The 24,643-nt window shown below is 38.7% G+C and overlaps 1 protein-coding gene across 1 annotated transcript in view; it reads left to right on the top strand.

The window, feature by feature from the left end:
- The first annotated feature begins 9,523 nt into the window (after positions 1–9,523).
- The window catches only part of LOC127943055 (26S proteasome non-ATPase regulatory subunit 1), a 44,063-nt gene continuing 28,943 nt past the window's right edge, over positions 9,524–24,643 (top strand). The window contains exons 1-12 of the mRNA XM_052539168.1: positions 9,524–9,714; positions 10,407–10,450; positions 10,536–10,609; positions 11,999–12,168; positions 12,608–12,816; positions 22,230–22,373; positions 22,455–22,681; positions 23,084–23,144; positions 23,229–23,357; positions 23,507–23,595; positions 23,695–23,773; positions 24,398–24,571. Of these exons, the coding sequence (XP_052395128.1) occupies positions 9,699–9,714; positions 10,407–10,450; positions 10,536–10,609; positions 11,999–12,168; positions 12,608–12,816; positions 22,230–22,373; positions 22,455–22,681; positions 23,084–23,144; positions 23,229–23,357; positions 23,507–23,595; positions 23,695–23,773; positions 24,398–24,571 (1,416 nt within the window). The 5' untranslated portion in view covers positions 9,524–9,698. The remainder of the gene's footprint in view (positions 9,715–10,406; positions 10,451–10,535; positions 10,610–11,998; positions 12,169–12,607; positions 12,817–22,229; positions 22,374–22,454; positions 22,682–23,083; positions 23,145–23,228; positions 23,358–23,506; positions 23,596–23,694; positions 23,774–24,397; positions 24,572–24,643) is intronic.

The following is a 24,643-nucleotide window of genomic DNA, read 5'->3' as shown; positions in this document are numbered from 1 at the left end:
TACATCTGAATCAACAACAACTGAAACTACATCTACAACTCTAACAGTAACACCAACTACACCAGCATCTATTTCTGAATCAACTACAACAGCTGAACCAACAACTGAAACTACATCTACAACTGTAACAGAATCACCAACTACGCCAGCATCTACATCTGAATCAACTAAAACAGCTGAACCAACGACAACTGTAACTACATCTACATCTACAACTGTAACAGAAACACCAACTACGCCAGCATCTACATCCGAATCAACAACAACAGTTGAAATTTCATCTACAACTGTAACAGAATCACCAACTACACCAGCATCTATATCTGAATCAACTACAACAGCTGAACCAGCAACAACTGTAACTACATCTCCAACTGTAACAGACACACCAACTATGCCAGCATCTAAATCTGAATCAACAGCAACAGCTAAATCAACAACAACTGAAACTACACCTACAACTCTAACAGAAACACCAACTACACCAGCATCTACATCTGAATCAACTACAACAGCTGAATCAAGAACAACTGAAACTTCATCTACAAATCTAACAGAAACACCAACTACACCAGCATCTACATATGAATCAACTACAACAGGTGAAACTTTATCTACAACTCTAACAGAATCACCAACTACGCCAGCATCTACATCTGAATCAACTACAACAGCTGAACCAACAACAACTGTAACTACATCTACAACTCTAACAGAAACACCAACTACACCAGCATCTACATATGAATCGACTACAACAGCTGAAACTTTATCTACAACTCTAACAGAAACACCAACTACACCAGCATCTACATATGAATCGACTACAACAGCTGAAACTACACCTACAACTCTAACAGAAACACCAACTACGTCAGCATCTACATCTGAATCAACTACAACAGCTGAATCAACAACAACTGTAACTACATCTACAACTGTAACAGAAACACCAACTACGCCAGCATCTACATCTGAATCAACTAAAACAGCTGAACCAACGACAACTGTAACTACATCTACAACTGTAACAGAAACACCAACTAAGCCAGCATCTACATCCGAATTAACAACAACAGTTGAAATTTCATCTACAACTGTTACAGAAACACCAACTATGCCAGCATCTACATCTGAATCAACTACAACAGCTGATCCAACAACAATTGAAACTACATCTACAACTCTAACAGAAACACCAACTACGCCAGCATCTACATATGAATCAACTACAACAGCTGAACCAACGACAACTGTAACTACATCTACAACTGTAACAGAAACACCAACTACGCCAGCATCAACATCCGAATCAACAACAACAGTTGAAATTTCATCTACAACTGTAACAGAAACACGAACTATGCCAGCATCTACATCTGAATCAACTACAACAGCTGATCCAACAACAATTGAAACTACATCTACAACTCTAACAGAAACACCAACTACGCCAGCATCTACATATGAATCAACTACAACAGCTGAATCAACAACAATTGAAACTACATCTACAACTCTAACAGAAACACCAACTACGCCAGTATCTACATATGAATCAACTACAACAGCTGAATCAACAACAACATCTACAACTCTAACAGAAACACCAACTACGCCAGCATCTACATCTGAATCAACTAAAACAGCTGAACCAACGACAACTGTAACTACATCTACAACTGTAACAGAAACACCAACTACGCCAGCATCTACATCCGAATTAACAACAACAGTTGAAATTTCATCTACAACTGTTACAGAAACACCAACTATGCCAGCATCTACATCTGAATCAACTACAACAGCTGATCCAACAACAATTGAAACTACATCTAGAACTCTAACAGAAACACCAACTACGCCAGCATCTACATATGAATCAACTACAACAGCTGAATCAACAACAATTGAAACTACATCTACAACTCTAACAGAAACACCAACTACGCCAGTATCTACATATGAATCAACTACAACAGCTGAATCAACAACAACATCTACAACTCTAACAGAAACACCAACTACGCCAGCATCTACATATATATCAACTACAACAGCTCAATCAACAACAACTGAAACTATATCTACAACTCTAACAGAAACACCAACTACGCCAGCATCTACATATAAATCAACTACAACAGCTGAAACAACAACAACTGAAATTACATCTACAACTGTACCAGTAACACCAACTACGCCAGCATCTACATCTGAATCAACAACAACAGCTGAATCAACAACAACTGAAACTACATCTACAACTCTAACAGAAACACCAACTACGCCAGCATCTACATCTGAATCAACTACAACAGCTGAACCAACAACAACTGTAACTACATCTACAACTGTAACAGAAACACCAACTACGCCAGCATCTACATCTGAATCAACAACAACAGCTGAATCAACAACAACTGAAACTACATCTACAACTCTAACAGAAACACCAACTACGCCAGCATCTACATCTGAATCAACTAAAACAGCTGAACCAACAACAACTGAAATTACATCTACAACTCCAACAGAAACACCAACTACGCCAGCATCTACATCTGAATCAACAACAACAGCTGAATCAACAACAACTGAAACTACATCTACAACTCCAACAGAAACACCAACTACGCCAGCATCTACATATAAATCAACTACAACAGCTGAACCAACAACAACTGAAACTACATCTACAACTGTAACAGAAACACCAACTATGCCAGCATCTACTTCTGAATCAACTACAACAGCTGATCCAACAACAATTGAAACTACATCTACAACTGTAACAATAACATCAACCTCACCGGTAACATCCAAATCAACAACAACAGCCAGAACAACAATAACATCTGTAACCACATCTACAGCTGTAATAGGAACATCAACTATGCCAGCATCTACATCTGAATCAACAACAACAGCAGCAGAACCAACAACAACTGAAACTACATCTACAATGGTAACAGAAACACCAACTACATCAGCTGCAGTGATATCATCTGCATTAACATCCACAACTCGAAAAGAAACACCAGCATCTACCTCTGAAGTCACAATAACTCAACCAACCAATCAGTCAACACCCTCATCTCCAGAAGCTGCCCTGCAAAGTAAGCAAATTTTTATTTTATCTGTTCATTCATGTATTTTGTATTATTCACCACCCAGATTTTGTCTCTCAAGTTGTGTTCACGTATGCGGATATGATTCTGATTTGAATTTTACTTTTATAGATACGACAGCAGTTGCATATGTAACTTTCAAAATAAGATCCTTTGTTGAGCTGAGCGATGACAAAATCATTACATATATTGAAAAGGTAAGATGATAGTTTGTCATTAATATATATATATATATATATATATATATATATATATATATATATATATATATATATATATATATATATATATATATATATATATATATTAATTGTCAAACTCTTCTTTTAAGCAAATAATAAGCGATTACAATGCATTTTTAATGTAATCTTTAAATTGTAAAAACAATTTAAGATTAAATCTAGCAATTGAGAATAATCTGGTTGATAGTAGAATAACCTGCGTACATAACCTGTAGCTAAGTCTAAAATAAATCTAAAAAAAAAATAATTTGTTTGTTTTTATTTTTTAAATCATTAATTACCAAGACAGTGAAAGGATTATACTTTAACATTAGCAATCAACACTTGCCCAGTGATTTACTTCTAACACAAGAAATTTGCCTACTCCGAGGGGACATTTTGCTGTCTGTAAACCAGCCCCTTGGTGGAATAATATTCAGTCGGAGTAAAATTCATGTCTTCCTAATACTGCGTAATAGGATGCTGATTGATTTTAACTGTATTGCTTACAGTGCTTATCAATTTTCATTGCAGTTCTTCGATCACTTACACACAAACAGTAGTGGGACCATCAGGATTACTGTGAAGAAATCCAAAACATTGTTGACCTAAGGATCTGACATGTAAAACTGCAAAATTCTACAAAAATCTAAGAATGAATATGCCACTATGAAAATGTATATATTATTATTATTATTATTATGATTTAGGTGACACATTTGTTTCCCTCATCTAAAACAATCTCTTGAGCTGTGTTGTGTAATATATAATATTTTGTGGATGTTATTTAATTTCTGCACCTTTCAGTGTGATTAAAAAAATCTATATAACATTTCAAAGTTGTGGCATGTCAGAATTAGTAGCATTCATCTTATACTAGCTTTATAACTAGAAGTCTTTTAAGACATTAGTTCAAAACAGTTTTGTAAATGTTGATGTATTACAAGTAATGTAATATTTTATATATCTATATCTATCTACCTATCTATCTATCTATATATACATATATATATATATATATATATATATATATATATATATATATATATATATATATATATATATATATATACATACATACACACACACACACACACACACACACACACTCACACACACCATGGGTTTTCTGAATACTCTGATTCTGATTGGCTAGCAGGTGTGCTTTAAATCAGACAATTTATTATGTAGCTGTGTGGAATACTTGATTCTAATTGGGCTGTCACCACATGGAAGCTTTGTGTTTGGTTGGCCAATAAAACATTAAATCTCGAATTATTTTTTCTGTACAAAAATTGTATTATGTCATGCTGGTGTCGCCAACTCATTCTCTCATTTCATACAAACACAGCTAATGCCATTTGCATCAGTTCACCAGCTCCTTTCACCATGCATGTCATCCTCAGCTCTACACTTCCCATGATCCCTTCTGTCTACCACATGCCCTCACTCCCCAATCACCTACACCTTGTCACAGGCATGTCACATGAACATTCATGCACCCTGGGCATGCGCATTAAAGTGTAAACAGGAAGTTAGTGGTGAGGAAAAGCGTGGACGTCTTTATTGCTGATTGATCTAAGCACAGCTTGCCTCTTGGCAATGTAAAGCAGCTGCTGTATTATAACATACTGAATTTAGCTGCACAATAGCTGCTAAAAATGACAACGAATCCATTGAAGTTTGCAGTTCAGTCTCCATGTTACTATTTATAAGGTGGTCAGGTGGCCCTGTGTCTAACCTGGGTGCCCATTGATGGCAACATTGCTCATAAAGTTGCCCTGTGTGTCATCATCCTTAATGTTGTGCCGAATTCGACTGTCCGTGAATCTCAGCTATAACTCTGGGCTCTTCAAAAACCTGCCATGCCACTCACAAAGTTTTCCTTTAAACTGCATTGTATTTGACCCAAATTATTTTCTTATGTACATAAAGACAATCTTTTGTGCAATTTTCACTGAAACGTTAGTTTTTCTGGGGCTCTTATAAAATCCGTGCTTCATATTAACACATCTGTTTTTTCGACACATCTGGGTTTTTTTCAATCACTGAACATCAAACTCATTGACAGCACTTGGTCATGAAGTGAACTTTTGACTTAGGAGAATAGATTAAAGTTTTTATTTTTATTTTTCATCTTGAATTGAATGTGACGTGTCCGGTGTGCGACACACACACACACACACACACACACACACACACACACACACATGTATATTTCAGGGTATATTGTTATTTGTTTTGGTTTGGAGTGGTTGTATCACATATTTTTGTTCTTTGACAGTTTTTAGAAAGTTTCCTTGATTACTGGTTGTTTGATTAATTTTCACATCTGCTGTTCATTTCTTTTATTAGTTTGTTTGGTCTAAACCCTGTGTTTTGTTCAGTTTTTTGTTACTTCTCATTTCTTGTTGTTTTTGTTCCTAGTTTCTGAGTTTGATGTATATAAGACTGATACTGTAGCATTTACATCCATTTTCTCATCATTATTCCAACTGGGCTGGTACACTTTGTAACTTTGAGAAAAAAAAAATCTTATCTTAAAGTAGATCTATTTAGGCAGAAGTTATTATATGCCAACTTACTCTGCAGCTTTAAACAATCAAATAAATGCTTCTCGTTGATTAAATGCTTGACTAACCAGTCAAAAATGCAGATTAACCAGAATCAGTGATGGGGAAATGTCAAGAAACCTAAACAAACAAACAATTCTCTTATGTGAAGGTATTTGGTAATGAAGTGTCAGTTCATTTTCTGATCATAATCACTCGTGTTTTTAAAACCAATTAAATTCAAATTGCTTTTGGAGTTTGAAGGGCCTGCTTCATTTCTAAGCTGAACCTTTTCCCTGTTCCTTTTCCAGATCTTTAAGAAATCAATATTTTCATTTCCTTAGCAAAAATGATTGAAGGGAATTGCATGATGTTTCCTCATACTGAAAATCAGCTGTTTAAAAAAAAAAAAAAAAAAAAAGACATAACTGACTTCTATACTAAATATGTATAAAACAACAACAACAACAACAACATAAAATTTCAAATAAAACGTTCCCTTTGTTCCCTTATTCCATTTAAGAGTCAGTGTTGTTGATTCATATGTTTAATGTTTGAATGAAAGATTTTCTTTAATTAAACAATTTGACATTAAGATTTATTGATTGAGGCTGATTATAGCTGAGATTTGCTTTCCAGCAAAATGGTTTATTTATAGCTTGTTGCATATTTTCTTTTCTGTAAATTGTGCAAATAAACTTTTTGACAAATAATAATAATAATAATAATAATAATTCTAGCAAATAATAAATGCATGGTGGAAAATAAAAATGTAACTTTCCTATGAAAATTTGTGAAATTTTTATCTAGTAAGGTAAGATTTTTATTTTATTTTATTTTATTTTATTCTTTTATTGTATTGTTGTGCTCTGTACAGTGAATAAATATACTTAAAAAAACCCACATCAAATCTGTTAGGCAAGATAAATAGTGAAAAAGAACATCTCACATTACGCCAACATCATTTATAATTAGTTAAGAAGAATTTGAAAATGCTGTAATCAATATTAAAAACTATACTTGTAAAGAAAAGTTAATATATAATGAAAATGCAAATATTCATAGATGATTTTTGTCACCTGAGCCATAAATCCATATAATTTGTTATAAATTTATAATGTGTATACTATACAGCATCTGTTGAGAAGTTTATTACACACTAAAGTCAGAATTTTATTAAAATCACCAAGTATGTTTTAAAACATTTGATTGAATAGTAAACATGATAATGCAACATATCAGAATTAAATGACTGATTATAATAATTTTATAATACTATGTGATAAAAGTTTTAAACAGGGTCAGGTGGTGTAACGATTGATCACAGGAAACGAGAGATTGAAATGCAGTGTGTTTAATGGGGTAATCCAAAATCAAAATCCAAAACTAGAGGTCAATAACGGGGAAATCAGTCCAAAAACAAGAAACAAGAAAACACAAGGGAACGCGAGAAAACCGCGAGAACCTGAGAGTGGAGACAGCTGAGTGCAATACAGGTGTGCAATTAACAGTAATGAAGGGACAAGGCTTTGTGGGAAATGTAGTGCCTGCAGTGGGGGGACTATGGGGAAGTGAGACCACTAGTGGACACCCAGGGAAACACAGACCAGACACTGTGACATTACCCCCTCCTCTAAGGAGCAGCTACCAGATGCTCCATCGAACACAAAAACAAACCAAGGAACACAGAGACCAGGAAGGAGGTGGACTTGTGGAGGACCAGGGGGAGGGATGGAGGACCAGGTCCATAGAGGGAAACAGAGAGAGAAAAAAAAAAAAAACGTTCAGGGGCCCAGGGCAGGAATCCAGGGTGGAGCAGGTGGAGCTGGAGCCTTGCGGTCGAGACACATAACCTTCACTGTTATTACAACTCGTGCATGCCTGCGCTTCAAAACACAACACACGCGGACTTAATTGAAATTAATGTTGGTAGGCTATATCGTGCAGCCCTAGACTGAACTGTGTGAGTTTGTGTGTCATTAAAAAGCAAATTTAGTACAGCCAAGTGACTTTGTGCGACCCACCTTATTCCATTATGTGACCCACAGTTTGAAAACCCCTGGTTAGATCCTACCTGTCCGATCGCTACCATTTTGTTTATTTAAATGGGGAGTCATCTCATTTATCACCAGTAAAATATGAAGTGCCACAAGGATCCATCCTAGGTCCCCTTCTATTTTCAATATACATGTTGCCCCTTGGTAATATTATTAGAAAATACGAGATTAGTTTCCACTGTTATGCTGATGATACTCAGCTTTATATCTCAACGAGACAAGATGAAACTTCTAAATTATCTAAGCTAACAGAGTGTGTTAAAAATGTAAAAGACTGGATGACCAATAACTTTCTCCTATTAAATTTGGGTAAGACAGAGATATTAATTATTGGACCAAAAACAGTACACAGAATCTTGTAGATTGAAGATTGCAACTAGATGGATGTACCGTTACTTCCTCTACAGCCAAAATCTGGGTGTTATATTAGACAGGAACTTGAATTTTGAAATCCATATTTCCCATGTTAAAAAAACAGCATTTTTACATCTTAGAAACATTGCCAAGCTACAAAATATGCTAACTGTTTCTGATGCAGAAAAGCTAGTTCATGCATTCATGACCTCTAGACTGGACTATTGTAATGCACTTCTAGGTGGTTGTCCTGCTTCGTCAATAAACAAGCTACAGGTAGTCCAAAATGCAGCAGCTAGAGTCCTTACAAGATCAAGAAACCCCAAGTACTCCAATTTTACAGTCTCTGCACTGGCTACCTATTAAGTTCTGTATCAGTTACAAATGATCAATACTTACCTATAAGGCCCTAAATGGTTTAGCTCATGCGTACCTAACTAGCCTTCTACCACGTTACAACACATCACACTCACTAAGGTCACAAAACGCTGGACTTTTGGTAGTTCCTAGGATAGCAAAGTCCACTAAAGGAGGTAGAGCTTTTTCACACTTGGCTCCCAAACTCTGGAATAGCCTTCCTGATAATGTTCGGGGTTCAAACACACTCTCTCTGTTTAAATCTAGAGTAAAAACACATCTCTATCGCCAAGCATTTGAATAATCCATCTGATCAAATGTGCAGTTGCATCTGATCAAATGGGCATTCTTTTTCTTTAGCTTGGGTTAAACTAATTAATTTTACTTTGTTGGAACAGCAGCTTCGATAATTATGTCTGATCAGAAATGATAAACTCATCACCACTTATGAGCTACTACTAAATATTGTAGAAACTTAATTTTCTGTAAAGTTTCCTGATGGAAAGAAAGAAAGAAAGAAAGAAAGAAAGAAAGAAAGAAAGAAAGAAAGAAAGAAAGAAAGAAAGAAAGGGAGATTAGTTCCATCTTGCGCCACCGCGCGGCTCGATCAAGCACAGCTTCAGAGGCTCTTTCCTGAAGAGCACAGAAGAAGAGCCGCTGGAGGGTTGACCGCGTCAAAGCCTGTCTGAAAACATTTATTTTTTTATTCTTGCCCTGGTAATATATTCATTTGAAAATAACTCATATTGCCCATTAAAATAGTTGTATTGCTAACTGCCACGTCGATGCATTCCGCGGTGTGTGACTCTTTAGTAAACGCCAGATCATATTTCAGGCGCAGTGTTCAGCGCGCCCCGCAGCAGCGCTCAGTGTCAGATGAGTTGTGCCGCTGGTGCTGTGTAACAGCACTTGATGCTCGTTATCTCGCTGCTTCACTGAGAGTGAAATATACATTTTTCTTCTTCTGACTGTTTGTGTGTTTAAATCCGTGTGCTGGAGGAGATCCGGTGACCGTCACGAACAGACATGATCACTTCAGCCGGTGAGAGCATGCGACTGAATGACAAAAGAGTGCGTTTGATTTAGCTGAGTCACACGGCTAGCAGCTAGCGGCTAAAGAGACGCACGAGTCTAATGAGCTTTACCACTTTATTTGTGCTTGATGCTAATAAATTTACTCTTGTAATTACCCTGTATGTGCTACTATAGCGCCTAAATGCAGTGGAGAGAGTGTTATTGTTTGCTAATATCGTTTCTCATGACTTTGAGTGGTTTGTTTACATCAGCAACCGACAGTAAGACATTAGCGTGATATATTAAAACATTAGTTATGTTTCTCAGTATTGTCTTTGCTCTGTAAATATGTCCACGCGTGTTATTTGTGTATCAAAGACGTGTGTGAGTTTATAATGTCACTGTCTGTAGACATTAGCCGATGGACTGATAAACAGATAGATAGACAGGCTGATACACAGACAGACAGATAGATGGATGGATGGATGGAAGGATAGATAGATAGACAGACGGACAGAAAGATAGACGGATGGATGGATAGATAGAAAGACAGATGGATAGATGATGGACTGATGTGATTGACAGATAGACATGCTGATAGATAGATAGATAGACAGACAGACAGATTGATAGATGATGGACTGATGTGATTGACAGATAGACAGGCTGATATACAGTCAGCCTCAGGAGAAGGCACTGATGTGTTTGTCTGTTCTGCAGCTGGTGTGATTTCTCTCCTGGATGAAGATGAGCCTCAGCTCAAGGTACAGCAGCAGCTCACTCAGATACACATTCATGTGCTGGTTGTACTGAGGCGCTTACTGACCTTCTTCTCTTCCTCTTTTACAGGAGTTTGCTCTGCAGAAACTGAACGCCATTGTCAATGACTTCTGGGCTGAGATTTCAGAGTCTGTGGACAAAATGTAAGGAGCATTGATTGAATGGTTTAGAAGAGAATTGCAGCCAAAAATGGCCATGAACTCATCTAAATGTTAAGCAGGGTTGTGTTTCTCTCTCTCTCTCTCTCTCTCTCTCCCCATATTTTTATTATTATTATTATGGCTGTCACTTTTCATTCGAATATCAATTTCACAACCAAAAAAAGTTTTGAAAATGAAAACAGGGAATCGATTTAACCAAATATGTACACTATTAAATTTAAAAGAATTAAACAATAAAAAACTACATGTTACAAAACTCACAAACATGTAGAAAAAGAAAATAAAGAATTCCTGAAGTGCAGTAGGCGTCGCAAAAGCGACACAGAAAATACCCAGCAATTTTACGTGCCCATAGTTTCACAGTTTCAATCGCTGCATCTAGTGTTTTGCAAAGAAAAATTTGGACAACGGCAATAAACCTGTGCAACACCAAAGATGGATGAAAAAAATAGCATTATTGTAATATTTTAGTTTTACAGTCGGTCTATAAACTAAATTATTATTAAATACTCCTTTTTATTGTACAGTACAATAATAATAGTGAGATAATACATTTCTTCATTGATTTTCTAATTTTATTTATCATTTAAATACTACTGATTATTATTTACTTGTATTTTTTTGACACTACAGTAGAAATTAAATGGTGGTAGTATTTCTGTTTTTTTTTTTACAATAATGATTAAATATTTATTTGCAGTATATTAGCAATATTACAATTGATATATATGTATTATTTCATATTGTATAAAATATTATAGTTAAAACTTATAAATAGCTTTTGTTGTTAATTGCCCGTCTTCTTACAGTAGCATTATTGCAATCATATTATTTCTTTGTTGACTTTCATTATTAAAATTATAATTCTAAATCATTTTCATTGTGTTTTTTAAATCGTAAAGCTAAAAGAAGAAATGACTGTTTACACTATTTGTGTAAAAATAGTAAATAAAATGCTATTAATGTATTAAAATTAATCATTAATAATTATTCAAAAATGCTTTTTATTTTATTTATATTTATGTATTTTTAAATTCTATTTATATATTTTTAGTGCTTCTTATTTAAATATTTAAATATAATAAATATTTATATATAATTTTTAATGAAGAAATCTTCTTCTATTTTTAATATACATGTTGCCCCTTGGTAATATTATTAGAAAAGAAATATAAAGTATTTTATATATCATATAAATTATAAAGAAAGAAAGAGAGATTAGTTCCATCTTGCGCCACCGTGCAATTTTTAATGAAGAAATATTACCATCGCAATAATACTACTGTAGTGTAAAGTGATTAACAGTTTCTGAAACATTTCTTATGAATGTTTGGATATTTTGAGGTGTTGATCTCTGTTTTTCTCCATCAGCGAGGTCCTCTACGAGGACGAGACGTTTCGCAGCAGAGCGTTTGCTGCACTGGTGGCCTCTAAAGTCTTTTACCACCTCGGTGCTTTTGACGAGTCTTTAAACTACGCACTCGGTGCCGGAGATCTCTTCAACGTCAGTGACAATTCAGAATACGTGGAGACCATTATTGGTAAGTGATTAGCATGCTCTCAAATGTATTTGTAAGAAATTAGGACTGTTATACAGCAAATTGATAGTACATTTGACAGTTTAGACATTTATAATGTTGCAAAAGATTTACATTTCGAAGAAATGCTATGCTTTTGAAGTTTATAGTTAAAATATTAAGCAGCTGTTTTCATCATTGATAATAATCAGAAATGTTTCTTGGGCTGTAAATAATCATATTAGAATGATTTCTGAAGATCATGTGACACTGAAGACTGGAGGAATGATGCTGAAAATATAGCTTTATCATCACAGAAATAAATTACGTTTTAACAGCTCTTCACACAAAACACTGTTTTAAATCATAATTTTTCTCAATGTTAGAATTGTTTTTTATCAAATAACCGCAGCTCTGGTGAGCAGAAGAGACTTTTTCATTGCGTTATCCTCTTTTCCATCAGCCAAGTGTATCGATCATTACACCAAACTGCGTGTGGAGAACGCCGAGCTGCCAGAGGATGAGGAGAAGAAAAGCATCGATCCTCGTCTGGAGGGAATCGTCAACAAGATGTTCCAGCGCTGCCTGGGAGATCACATGTACAAACAAGCCATCGGCATCGCGCTGGAGACCCGACGCCTGGACATCTTCGAGAAAACCATCCTGGAATCTGTATGCTATTAATCTGCACAGTCTTAAATCAAATATTAATAATAGAATGTTAACTAACTTTTGATGAAGTTGCACCATCTGACATTTTGCCACGTGTTGCACCATATGACTTAGATTTTGTGGACCTTATAAAATAAATGTATATATATATATATCGCAACCTGTATAAATAAATAAATTACTTTAATTAAAACAAATTACATAGAGAAAGTGAACATAGAACACAAGCTTTTTGAAACTCTGAATATGAGTTAAACCATTCCTATTCACGACCTCACGATTCAGATCGGGACTTCTGAGCACGAATCATGAATAATTTGATTCAGATCGGGACTTCTGAGCACGAATCATGAATAATTTGATTCAGATCGGGACTTCTGAGCGCGTATCGCGAATTATTTGATTCAGATCGGGACTTCTGAGTGTGTATCGCGAATCATTTGATTCAGATCGGGACTTCTGAGCGTGTATCGTGAATAATTTGATTCAGATCGGGACTTCTGAGCGCGTATCGTGTATCATTTGATTCAGATCGGGACTTCAGAGCATGTATCGCAAATTATTTGATTCAGATCGGGACTTCAACGCGCGTATCGCAAATTATTTGATTCAGATCGGGACTTCTGAGTGCGTATCGCGAATCATTTGATTCAGAACGGGACTTCAACGAGCGTATCGCGAATTATTTGATTCAGATCGGGACTTCTGAGTGTGTATCGTGAATCTTGATTCAGATCGGGACTTCAACGCGCGCATCGCGAATTATTTGATTCAGATCTGGACTTCTGAGTGCGTATCGCGAATCATTTGATTCAGATCGGGACTTCAACGCGTGTATCTCGAATCATTTGATTCAGATCTGGACTTCTGAGTGCGTATCGTGAATGATTTGATTCAGATCAGGACTTCAAAACGTGTATCGTGAATCATTTGATTCAGATCGGGACTTCAACGCGCGTATCGCAAATTAATTGATTCAGATCGGGACTTCTGAGTGCGTTTCGCAAATAATTTGATTCAGAACGGGACTTCAACGCGCGTATCGCAATTTATTTGATTCAGATCGGGACTTCTGAGTGCGTATCACGAATCATTTGATTCAGATCGGGACTTCTGAGCGCGTATCGCGAATCATTTGATTCAGAACGGGACTTCTGAGTGTGTATCACGAATCATTTGATTCAGATCGGGACTTCTGAGTGCGTTTCGCGAATCATTTGATTCAGATCAGGACTTCAAAACGCGTATCGTGAATCATTTGATTCAGATCGGGACTTCTGAGCGCGTATCGTGAATAATTTGATTCAGATCGGGACTTCTGAGCGCGTATCGTGAATAATTTGATTCAGATCGGGACTTCTGAGCGCGTATCGCAAATTATTTGATTCAGAACGGGACTTCTGAGTGCGTATCGCGAATCATTTGATTCAGAACGGGACTTCAACGCGCGTATCGTGAATAATTTGATTCAGATCGGGACTTCAACGCGCGTATCGTGAATAATTTGATTCAGATCGGGACTTCTGAGCGCGTATCGCAAATTATTTGATTCAGATCGGGACTTCTGAGTGCGTATCGCGATTCATTTGATTCAGAACGGGACTTCAACGCGCGTATCGTGAATAATTTGATTCAGATCGGGACTTCTGAGCGCGTATCGTGAATCATTTGATTCAGATCGGGACTTCTGAGAGCGTATCGTGAATAATTTGATTCAGATCGGGACTTCTGAGTGCGTATCGCGAATCATTTGATTCAGAACGGGACTTCAACGCGTGTATCGTGAATAATTTGATTCAGATCGGGGCTTCTGAGCGTGTATCGTGAATAATTTTATTCTGATCGGGACTTCTGAGTGCGTATCGTGAATAATTTGATTCAGATCGGGACTTCAAAGCGCTTATCGTGAATCATTTGATTCAGATCGGGACTTCTGAGCGCGTATCGTGTATCATTTGATTCAGATCGGGACTTCAGAGCACGTATCGCAAATTATTTGATTCAGATCGGGACTTCAACGCGCGTTTCGCGAATTATTTGATTCCGATCGGGACTTCTGAGTGCGTATCGCGAATCATTTGATGCAGAACTGGACTTCTGAGTGTGTATCGCGAATTATTTGATTCAGATCGGGACTTCAACGCGTGTATCGTGAATCATTTGATTCAGATCGGGACTTCTGAGCGCGTATCGCGAATTATTTGATTCAGATCGGGACTTCTGAGTGTGTATCACGAATCATTTGATTCAGATCGGGACTTCTGAGCGCGTATCGTGAATAATTTGATTCAGATCGGGACTTCTGAGCGCGTATCGTGAATAATTTGATTCAGATCGGGACTTCTGAGCGCGTATCGTGTATCATTTGATTCAGATCGGGACTTCAGAGCATGTATCGCAAATTATTTGATTCAGATCGGGACTTCAACGCGCGTATCGCAAATTATTTGATTCAGATCGGGATTTCTGAGTGTGTATCGTGAATCATTTGATTCAGATCGGGACTTCAACGCGCGCATCGCAAATTTTTTGATTCAGATCTGGACTTCTGAGTGCGTATCGCGAATCATTTGATTCAGATCGGGACTTCAACGCGTGTATCTCGAATCATTTGATTCAGATCTGGACTTCTGAGCACGTATCGTGAATAATTTGATTCAGATCAGGACTTCAAAACGTGTATCGTGAATCATTTGATTCAGATCGGGACTTCAAAACGTGTATCGTGAATCATTTGATTCAGATCGGGACTTCAACGCGCGTATCGCAAATTATTTGATTCAGATCGGGACTTCTGAGTGCGTTTCGCGAATAATTTGATTCAGAACGGGACTTCAACGCGCGTATCGCAATTTATTTGATTCAGATCGGGACTTCTGAGTGTGTATCACAAATCATTTGATTCAGATCGGGACTTCTGAGCGCGTATCGCGAATCATTTGATTCAGAACGGGACTTCTGAGTGTGTATCACGAATCATTTGATTCAGATCGGGACTTCTGAGTGTGTTTCGCGAATCATTTGATTCAGAACGGGACTTCAACACGCGTATCGCAATTTATTTGATTCAGATCGGGACTTCTGAGTGTGTATCACGAATCACTTGATTCAGATCGGGACTTCTGAGCGCGTATCGTGAATAATTTGATTCAGATCGGGACTTCTGAGCACGTATCGTGAATAATTTGATTCAGATCGGGACTTCTGAGCGCGTATCGCGAATAATTTGATTCAGATCGGGACTTCTGAGTGCGTATCGCGAATCATTTGATTCAGAACGGGACTTCTGAGCGCGTATCGTGAATAATTTGATTCAGATCGGGACTTCTGAGCGCGTATCGTGAATAATTTGATTCAGATCGGGACTTCTGAGCGCGTATCGCGAATTAATTGATTCAGATCGGGACTTCTGAGCGCGTATCGCAAATAATTTGATTCAGATCGGGACTTCTGAGCGCGTATCGCGAATCATTTGATTCAGAACGGGACTTCCGAGCGCGTTTCGCAAATAATTTGATTCAGAACGGGACTTCAACGCGCGTAGCGCAATTTATTTGATTCAGATCGGGACTTCTGAGTGCGTATCGTGAATAATTTGATTCAGATCGGGACTTCTGAGCGCGTATCGCGAATCATTTGATTCAGAACGGGACTTCTGAGTGTGTATCACGAATCATTTGATTCAGATCGGGACTTCTGAGTGCGTTTCGCGAATCATTTGATTCAGATCAGGACTTCAAAACGCGTATCGTGAATCATTTGATTCAGATCGGGACTTCTGAGCGCCTATCGTGAATAATTTGATTCAGATCGGGACTTCTGAGCGCGTATCGTGAATAATTTGATTCAGATCGGGACTTCTGAGCGCGTATCGCAAATTATTTGATTCAGAACGGGACTTCAACGCGCGTATCGTGAATAATTTGATTCAGATCGGGACTTCTGAGCGCGTATCGTGAATAATTTGATTCAGATCGGGACTTCTGAGCGCGTATCGCAAATTATTTGATTCAGATCGGGACTTCTGAGTGCGTATCGCGAATCATTTGATTCAGAACGGGACTTCAACGCGCGTATCGTGAATAATTTGATTCAGATCGGGACTTCTGAGCGCGTATCGTGAATCATTTGATTCAGATCGGGACTTCTGAGAGCGTATCGTGAATAATTTGATTCAGATCGGGACTTCTGAGTGCGTATCGCGAATCATTTGATTCAGAACGGGACTTCAACGCGTATATAGTGAATAATTTGATTCAGATCGGGGCTTCTGAGCGTGTATCGTGAATAATTTTATTCTGATCGGGACTTCTGAGTGCGTATCGTGAATAATTTGATTCAGATCGGGACTTCAAAACGCGTATCGTGAATCATTTGATTCAGATTGGGACTTCTGAGCGCGTATCGTGTATCATTTGATTCAGATCGGGACTTCAGAGCACGTATCGCAAATTATTTGATTCAGATCGGGACTTCAACGCGCGTTTCGCGAATTATTTGATTCCGATCGGGACTTCTGAGTGCGTATCGCGAATCATTTGATGCAGAACTGGACTTCTGAGTGTGTATCGCGAATTATTTGATTCAGATCGGGACTTCAACGCGTGTATCGTGAATCATTTGATTCAGATCGGGACTTCTGAGCGCGTATCGTGAATTATTTGATTCAGATCTGGACTTCTGAGCGCGTATCGCGAATTATTTGATTCAGATCGGGACTTCTGAGTGTGTATCACGAATCATTTGATTCAGATCGGGACTTCTGAGCGCGTATCGTGAATAATTTGATTCAGATCGGGACTTCTGAGCGCGTATCGTGAATAATTTGATTCAGATCGGGACTTCTGAGCGCGTATCGTGTATCATTTGATTCAGATCGGGACTTCAGAGCATGTATCGAGAATTATTTGATTCAGATCGGGACTTCAACGCGCGTATCGCAAATTATTTGATTCAGATCGGGACTTCTGAGTGCGTATCGCGAATCATTTGATTCAGAACGGGACTTCAACGAGCGTATCGCGAATTATTTGATTCAGATCGGGACTTCTGAGTGTGTATCGTGAATCATTTGATTCAGATCGGGACTTCAACGCGCGCATCGCGAATTTTTTGATTCAGATCTGGACTTCTGAGTGCGTATCGCGAATCATTTGATTCAGATCGGGACTTCAACGCGTGTATCTCAAATCATTTGATTCAGATCTGGACTTCTGAGCACGTATCGTGAATAATTTGATTCAGATCAGGACTTCAAAACGTGTATCGTGAATCATTTGATTCAGATCGGGACTTCAACGCGCACATCGCAAATTATTTGATTCAGATCGGGACTTCTGAGTGCGTTTTGCGAATAATTTGATTCAGAACGGGACTTCAACGCGCGTATCGCAATTTATTTGATTCAGATCGGGACTTCTGAGTGTGTATCACGAATCATTTGATTCAGATCGGGACTTCTGAGCGCGTATCGCGAATCATTTGATTCAGAACGGGACTTCTGAGTGTGTATCACGAATCATTTGATTCAGATCGGGACTTCTGAGTGTGTTTCGCGAATCATTTGATTCAGAACGGGATTTCAACACGCGTATCGCAATTTATTTGATTCAGATCGGGACTTCTGAGTGTGTATCACGAATCACTTGATTCAGATCGGGACTTCTGAGCGCGTATCGTGAATAATTTGATTCAGATCGGGACTTCTGAGCGCGTATCGCAAATTATTTGATTCAGAACGGGACTTCTGAGCGCGTATCGTGAATAATTTGATTCAGATCGGGACTTCTGAGCGCGTATCGCGAATAATTTGATTCAGATCGGGACTTCTGAGCGCGTATCGCGAATAATTTGATTCAGAACGGGACTTCTGAGCGCGTATCGTGAATAATTTGATTCAGATCGGGACTTCTGAGCGCGTATCGTGAATAATTTGATTCAGATCGGGACTTCTGAGCGCGTATCGCGAATTAATTGAAAGTGAAAGTGAAAGTGAAAGTGAAGTGACATTGAGCCAAGTATGGTGACCCATACTCAGAATTTGTGCTCTGCATTTAACCCATCCGAAATGCACACACACAGAGCAGTGAACACACACACACTGTGAGCACACACCCGGAGCAGTGGGCAGCCATTTATGCTGCGGCGCCCGGGGAGCAGTTGGGGGTTCGATGCCTTGCTCAAGGGCACCTAAGTCGTGGTATTGAAGGTGGAGAGAGAACTGTGCATGCACTCCCCCCACCCACAATTCCGTCCGGCCTGAGACTAGAACTCACAACCCTTCGATTGGGAGTCCAACCCTCTAACCATTAGGCCACGACTTCCCCCATAATTGATTCAGATCGGGACTTCTGAGCGCGTATCGCGAATAATTTGATTCAGATCGGGACTTCTGAGCGCGTATCGCGAATCATTTGATTCAGAACGGGACTTCTGAGCGCGTATCGTGAATAATTTGATTCAGATCGGGACTTCTGAGCGCGTATCGCGAATAATTTGATTCAGATCGGGACTTCTGAGCGCGTATCGTGAATTAATTGATTCAGATCGGGACTTCTGAGTGCGTATCGCGAATCATTTGTTTCAGAACGGGACTTCAATGCGCGTATCGTGAATAATTTGATTCCGATCGGGACTTCTGAGTGCGTATCGTGAATAATTTGATTCAGATCAGGACTTCAAAACGCGTATCGTGAATCATTTGATTCAGATCGGGACTTCTGAGCGCGTATCGTGAATAATTTGATTCAGATCGGGACTTCTGAGCGCGTATCGCAAATTATTTGATTCAGAACGGGACTTCTGAGTGCGTATCGTGAATAATTTGATTCAGATCGGGACTTCTGAGCGCGTATCGCGAATAATTTGATTCAGATCGGGACTTCTGAGCGCGTATCGCGAATCATTTGATTCAGAACGGGACTTCTGAGCGCTTATCGTGAATAATTTGATTCAGATCGGGACTTCTGAGCGCGTATCGTGAATAATTTGATTCAGATCGGGACTTCAAAATGCGTATCGTGAATCATTTGATTCAGATCGGGACTTCTGAGCGCGTATCGTGAATAATTTGATTCAGATCGGGACTTCTGAGCGCGTATCGCAAATTATTTGATTCAGAACGGGACTTCTGAGTGCGTATCGCGAATCATTTGATTCAGAACGGGACTTCAACGCGCGTATCGTGAATAATTTGATTCAGATCGGGACTTCTGAGCGCGTATCACAAATTATTTGATTCAGATCGGGACTTCTGAGCGCGTATCACAAATTATTTGATTCAGATCGGGACTTCTGAGTGCGTATCACGAATCATTTGATTCAGAACGGGACTTCAACGCGCGTATCGTGAATAATTTGATTCAGAACGGGACTTCAACGCGTGTATCGTGAATAATTTGATTCAGATCGGGACTTCTGAGCGTGTATCGCGAATCATTTGATTCAGATCGGGACTTCAAAACGCGTATCGTGAATCATTTGATTCAGATCGGGACTTCTGAGCGCGTATCGTGTATCATTTGATTTAGATCGGGACTTCAGAGCATGTATCGCGAATCATTTGATTCAGATCAGGACTTCAACGCGCGTATCGCGAATTATTTGATTCAGATTGGGACTTCAACGCGCGTTTCGCGAATTATTTGATTCAGATCGGGACTTCTGAGTGCGTATCGCGAATCATTTGATGCAGAACTGGACTTCTGAGTGTGTATCGCGAATTATTTGATTCAGATCGGGACTTCAACGCGTGTATCGTGAATCATTTGATTCAGATCGGGACTTCAACGCGTGTATCGTGAATCATTTGATTCAGATCGGGACTTCTGAGCGCGTATCGTGAATAATTTGATTCAGATCGGGACTTCTGAGCGCGTATCGTGAATAATTTGATTCAGATCGGGACTTCTGAGCGCGTATCGTGAATAATTTGATTTAGATCGGGACTTCTGAGCACCTATCGTGAATAATTTGATTCAGATCGGGACTTCTGAGCGCGTATCGTGAATAATTTGATTCAGATCGGGACTTCTGAGCACGTATCGTGAATAATTTGATTCAGATCGGGACTTCTGAGCACGTATGGTGAATAATTTGATTCAGACCGGGACTTCTGAGCGCGTACCGTGAATTATTTGATTCCGATCAGGACTTCAAAACGCGTATCGTGAATCATTTGATTCAGATCGGGACTTCTGAGCGCATATCGTGTATCATTTGATTCAGATCGTGACTTCAGAGCATGTATCGCAAATCATTTGATTCAGATCAGGACTTCAACGCGCGTATCGCGAATTATTTGATTCAGATCGGAACTTCTGAGCGCGTATCATGAATAATTTGATTCAGATCGGGACTTCAAAACGTGTATCGTGAATCATTTGATTCAGATCGGGACTTCTGAGCGCGTATCGCGAATTATTTGATTCAGATCGGGACTTCTGAGTGCGTATCGTGAATAATTTGATTCAGATCGGGACTTCTGAGCGCGTATCGTGAATAATTTGATTCCGATCAGGACTTCAAAACGCGTATCGTGAATCATTTGATTCAGATCGGGACTTCTGAGCGCATATCGTGTATCATTTGATTCAGATCGGGACTTCAGAGCATGTATCGCAAATCATTTGATTCAGATCAGGACTTCAACGCGCGTATCGCGAATTATTTGATTCAAATCGGGACTTCTGAGTGCGTATCGCGAATCATTTGATTCAGATCGGGACTTCAACGCGCGTTTCGCAAATTATTTGATTCAGATCGGGACTTTTGAGGGCGTATCATGAATCATTTGATTCAGAACGGGACTTCAACGCGCGTATCGCAAATTACTTGATTCAGATCGGGACTTCAACGCGTGTATCGCAAATCATTTGATTCAGATCAGGACTTCAACGCGCGTATCGCAAATTATTTGATTCAGATCGGGACTTCTGAGTGCGTATCGCGAATCATTTGATTCAGATCGGGACTTCAACGCACGTTTCGCAAATTATTTGATTCAGATCGGGACTTTTGAGGGCGTATCGTGAATCATTTGATTCAGAACGGGACTTCAACGCGCGTATCGCAAATTATTTGATTCAGATCGGGACTTCAACGCGTGTATCATGAATCATTTGATTCAGATCGGGACTTCAACGCGTGTATCGTGAATAATTTGATTCAGATCGGGACTTCTGAGCGCGTATCGTGAATAATTTGATTCAGATCGGGACTTCAGAGCGGGTATCGCGAATCATTTGATTCAGATCGGGATTTCAAAGCACGTATCGAAAATCAGGCATGCATAAAAATATATATGTGTGTGTGTGCATTATAGTTTGTGTGTGTAGTAACGTGTTAATGAGCTGTGATGTCATGACCCAGTGGTTTCAGGACCAGTTGTCCAGATCTTGTGTGGTTTCCCATAGAATGACATTGCTGGTTTGCTGGCCTACAGCCTGAAGATCTGCATGTCCCTCATGCAGAACAAGAAGTTTCGTAACGACGTTCTCCGAGTTCTGGTCAAGCTGTACATGAACCTGGAGAAGCCTGACTTCATTAACGTTTGCCAGGTGACCTGTCCTGAGCCCACTGATCTTTATCCTGCTCTGCATTCAGAGATTCCTTTCTGACATTGTTGTTTTTCATCATAGTGTCTGATTTTCCTGGACGACCCTCAAGCTGTGAGCGATATATTGGAGAAGCTTGTGAAGGATGATAACCTCCTGATGGCCTATCAGATCTGCTTCGACCTGTATGAGAGCGCCAGCCAGCAATTCCTGTCCTCTGTCATCCAGAACCTGCGGACCGTGGGCACACCCATCCCCGCTGTGCCCGGGTCCACCAACACTGGCACTGTGCCCACCCAAGAGAGAGACAGGTACACGTTACTGCTTCCACATTGGTGCACCACTCATGTATCAGAGAACAACTGATAAATCAATTTAGAAAATATATCAGAAGAAGAATTTTCTTAACTATAAATAATTGCTTCTGGCCAGCTGTCATGTGTGTTCACAAGAGGTTCAAGTTTACAATGCTTCTCTAGCGAAATAGGCGTAAACATACGGAAATGCTATTATGAGAATCATTGAGAATTACAGACGTCACTGCAAAAAATCATAATGGTTCTAAAAATAAGCTTAATTTTCGGTTTAGTTATGGTGAAATCCCTTCACTGTAAGTCACATCCTTGAGGGATGTTTAAACAAAAGCGTTGAAATAGCAGAAGCTTTAATAAGTTGCTTTAGACCATAACTAAGATGTGTTGTTATTGTTTCAGTGATGTGATGGAGACGGAGGATAAAGCGGGCAGTTCTCCTGCTGGAAAGGATGCTGATGTGGTGAGTCCTCACTTTAACACTTTTAGCTCATCAGATATATTATGCTTGTAGAAACACGTTTAATATTTATTTTTCTCTAAATAGAAGAGTGAGCCTAAAGACCAGAACTCAAAAATGATCAAAATACTAAGTGGTGAAATGGCCATCGAGCTGCACCTTCAGTTCCTCATTCGAAACAACAACACAGACCTGATGATCCTCAAAAACACAAAGGTGAGAAACCAGCTCTTGGACAGGTTTAAGAGTCTAACGGTCTTTGATATCGGCTCAAGCTAATTTCATTTAATATGAATCCAATCCTATAGACGTAGGTATTCTCCACTTCATAAGCTAAGTGTATTTATATTCCTGACTCATTTCAGGATGCGGTGCGAAATTCGGTGTGTCACACAGCGACGGTCATAGCAAACTCATTCATGCACACGGGAACAACGAGTGACCAGTTTCTACGGTAAAGCACGTTCCCATGCTTCGTCTCGCTAATGGAAATGAGGCCTCTTGATACTGAAAACAAGAAAACAGATCATGATGATAGTAATTTTTTTTACAGAGAGAATTTGGAGTGGCTGGCAAGAGCAACTAACTGGGCCAAATTCACAGCAACAGCCAGTCTTGGCGTCATTCACAAGGTGAGCATTGTCTTTATGCTCAAGGCACTTTCCACAAAAACAGTGGGGTGTTTGTTGTAGATGCTTTTGTTTTACATGTTTGTGTGCTTATTTTGCTTTAGATGTTCGTTTTTAGGACGTTTGTTTGTCTTAGATGTTTGCTTGCATTTGTTCACTTTTAGGATGTTTGTTTGTTTTAGTTTACGATTTGTTTGCTTTAGTTTGTTATATTTTAGTTGTACATTTGTTTGCTTTTTTGTTTAAAATGTTTTTTATTTTGTTAAGTTTTAGATTAAGATGTTTTTTGTTAGTTTGTGTTACATGTATTTAGATATTTGTTTTATATGTTTGTAGTGAGAACTATTAAAAATATTGTAACGTTTTATATTTATTTATTCAAATTGTGATTTTTTTTTTTTTTTTTTTTTTTGTTGTTGTCTGTCCAGAGATTTAAATTAAACGTTGCAGTTTTTGTGTTTTGAATTGATTCAATTCAGTTTATTGTTTTTGTAGCAGGGAGGTCATATTTTGTAATGCTTGTGGAAAGTGACTGAAATTTGTTGTTGTTTAAAAAAAAAAAAAAAAAAAATGAATGTCTTTACTATTTTATTTTCATTTTTTAAATGTACTTGCATTTGTGTCCAGGGCCATGAAAAGGAAGCACTTCAGTTAATGGCGACTTACCTGCCCAAAGACACCTCACCTGGATCAGCCTATCAGGAAGGAGGAGGGCTGTACGCTCTTGGGCTGATCCATGCTAATCACGGAGGGGACATCATTGACTACCTTCTCAGCCAGCTCAAGAATGCCAGTAATGATGTACGTGCATAATCTAATACAAATAAAGTTTTGCAGCACTGCAACTCCAAAAAACAGGAATAGATCTTTATA

The sequence above is a fragment of the Carassius gibelio genome, chromosome A22 (assembly GCF_023724105.1).
Source record: "Carassius gibelio isolate Cgi1373 ecotype wild population from Czech Republic chromosome A22, carGib1.2-hapl.c, whole genome shotgun sequence".
NCBI lineage: Eukaryota > Metazoa > Chordata > Actinopteri > Cypriniformes > Cyprinidae > Carassius > Carassius gibelio.
The sequence above is the reverse complement of the archived record's forward strand: the minus strand, read 5'-3'. Positions and strand labels throughout refer to the sequence as shown.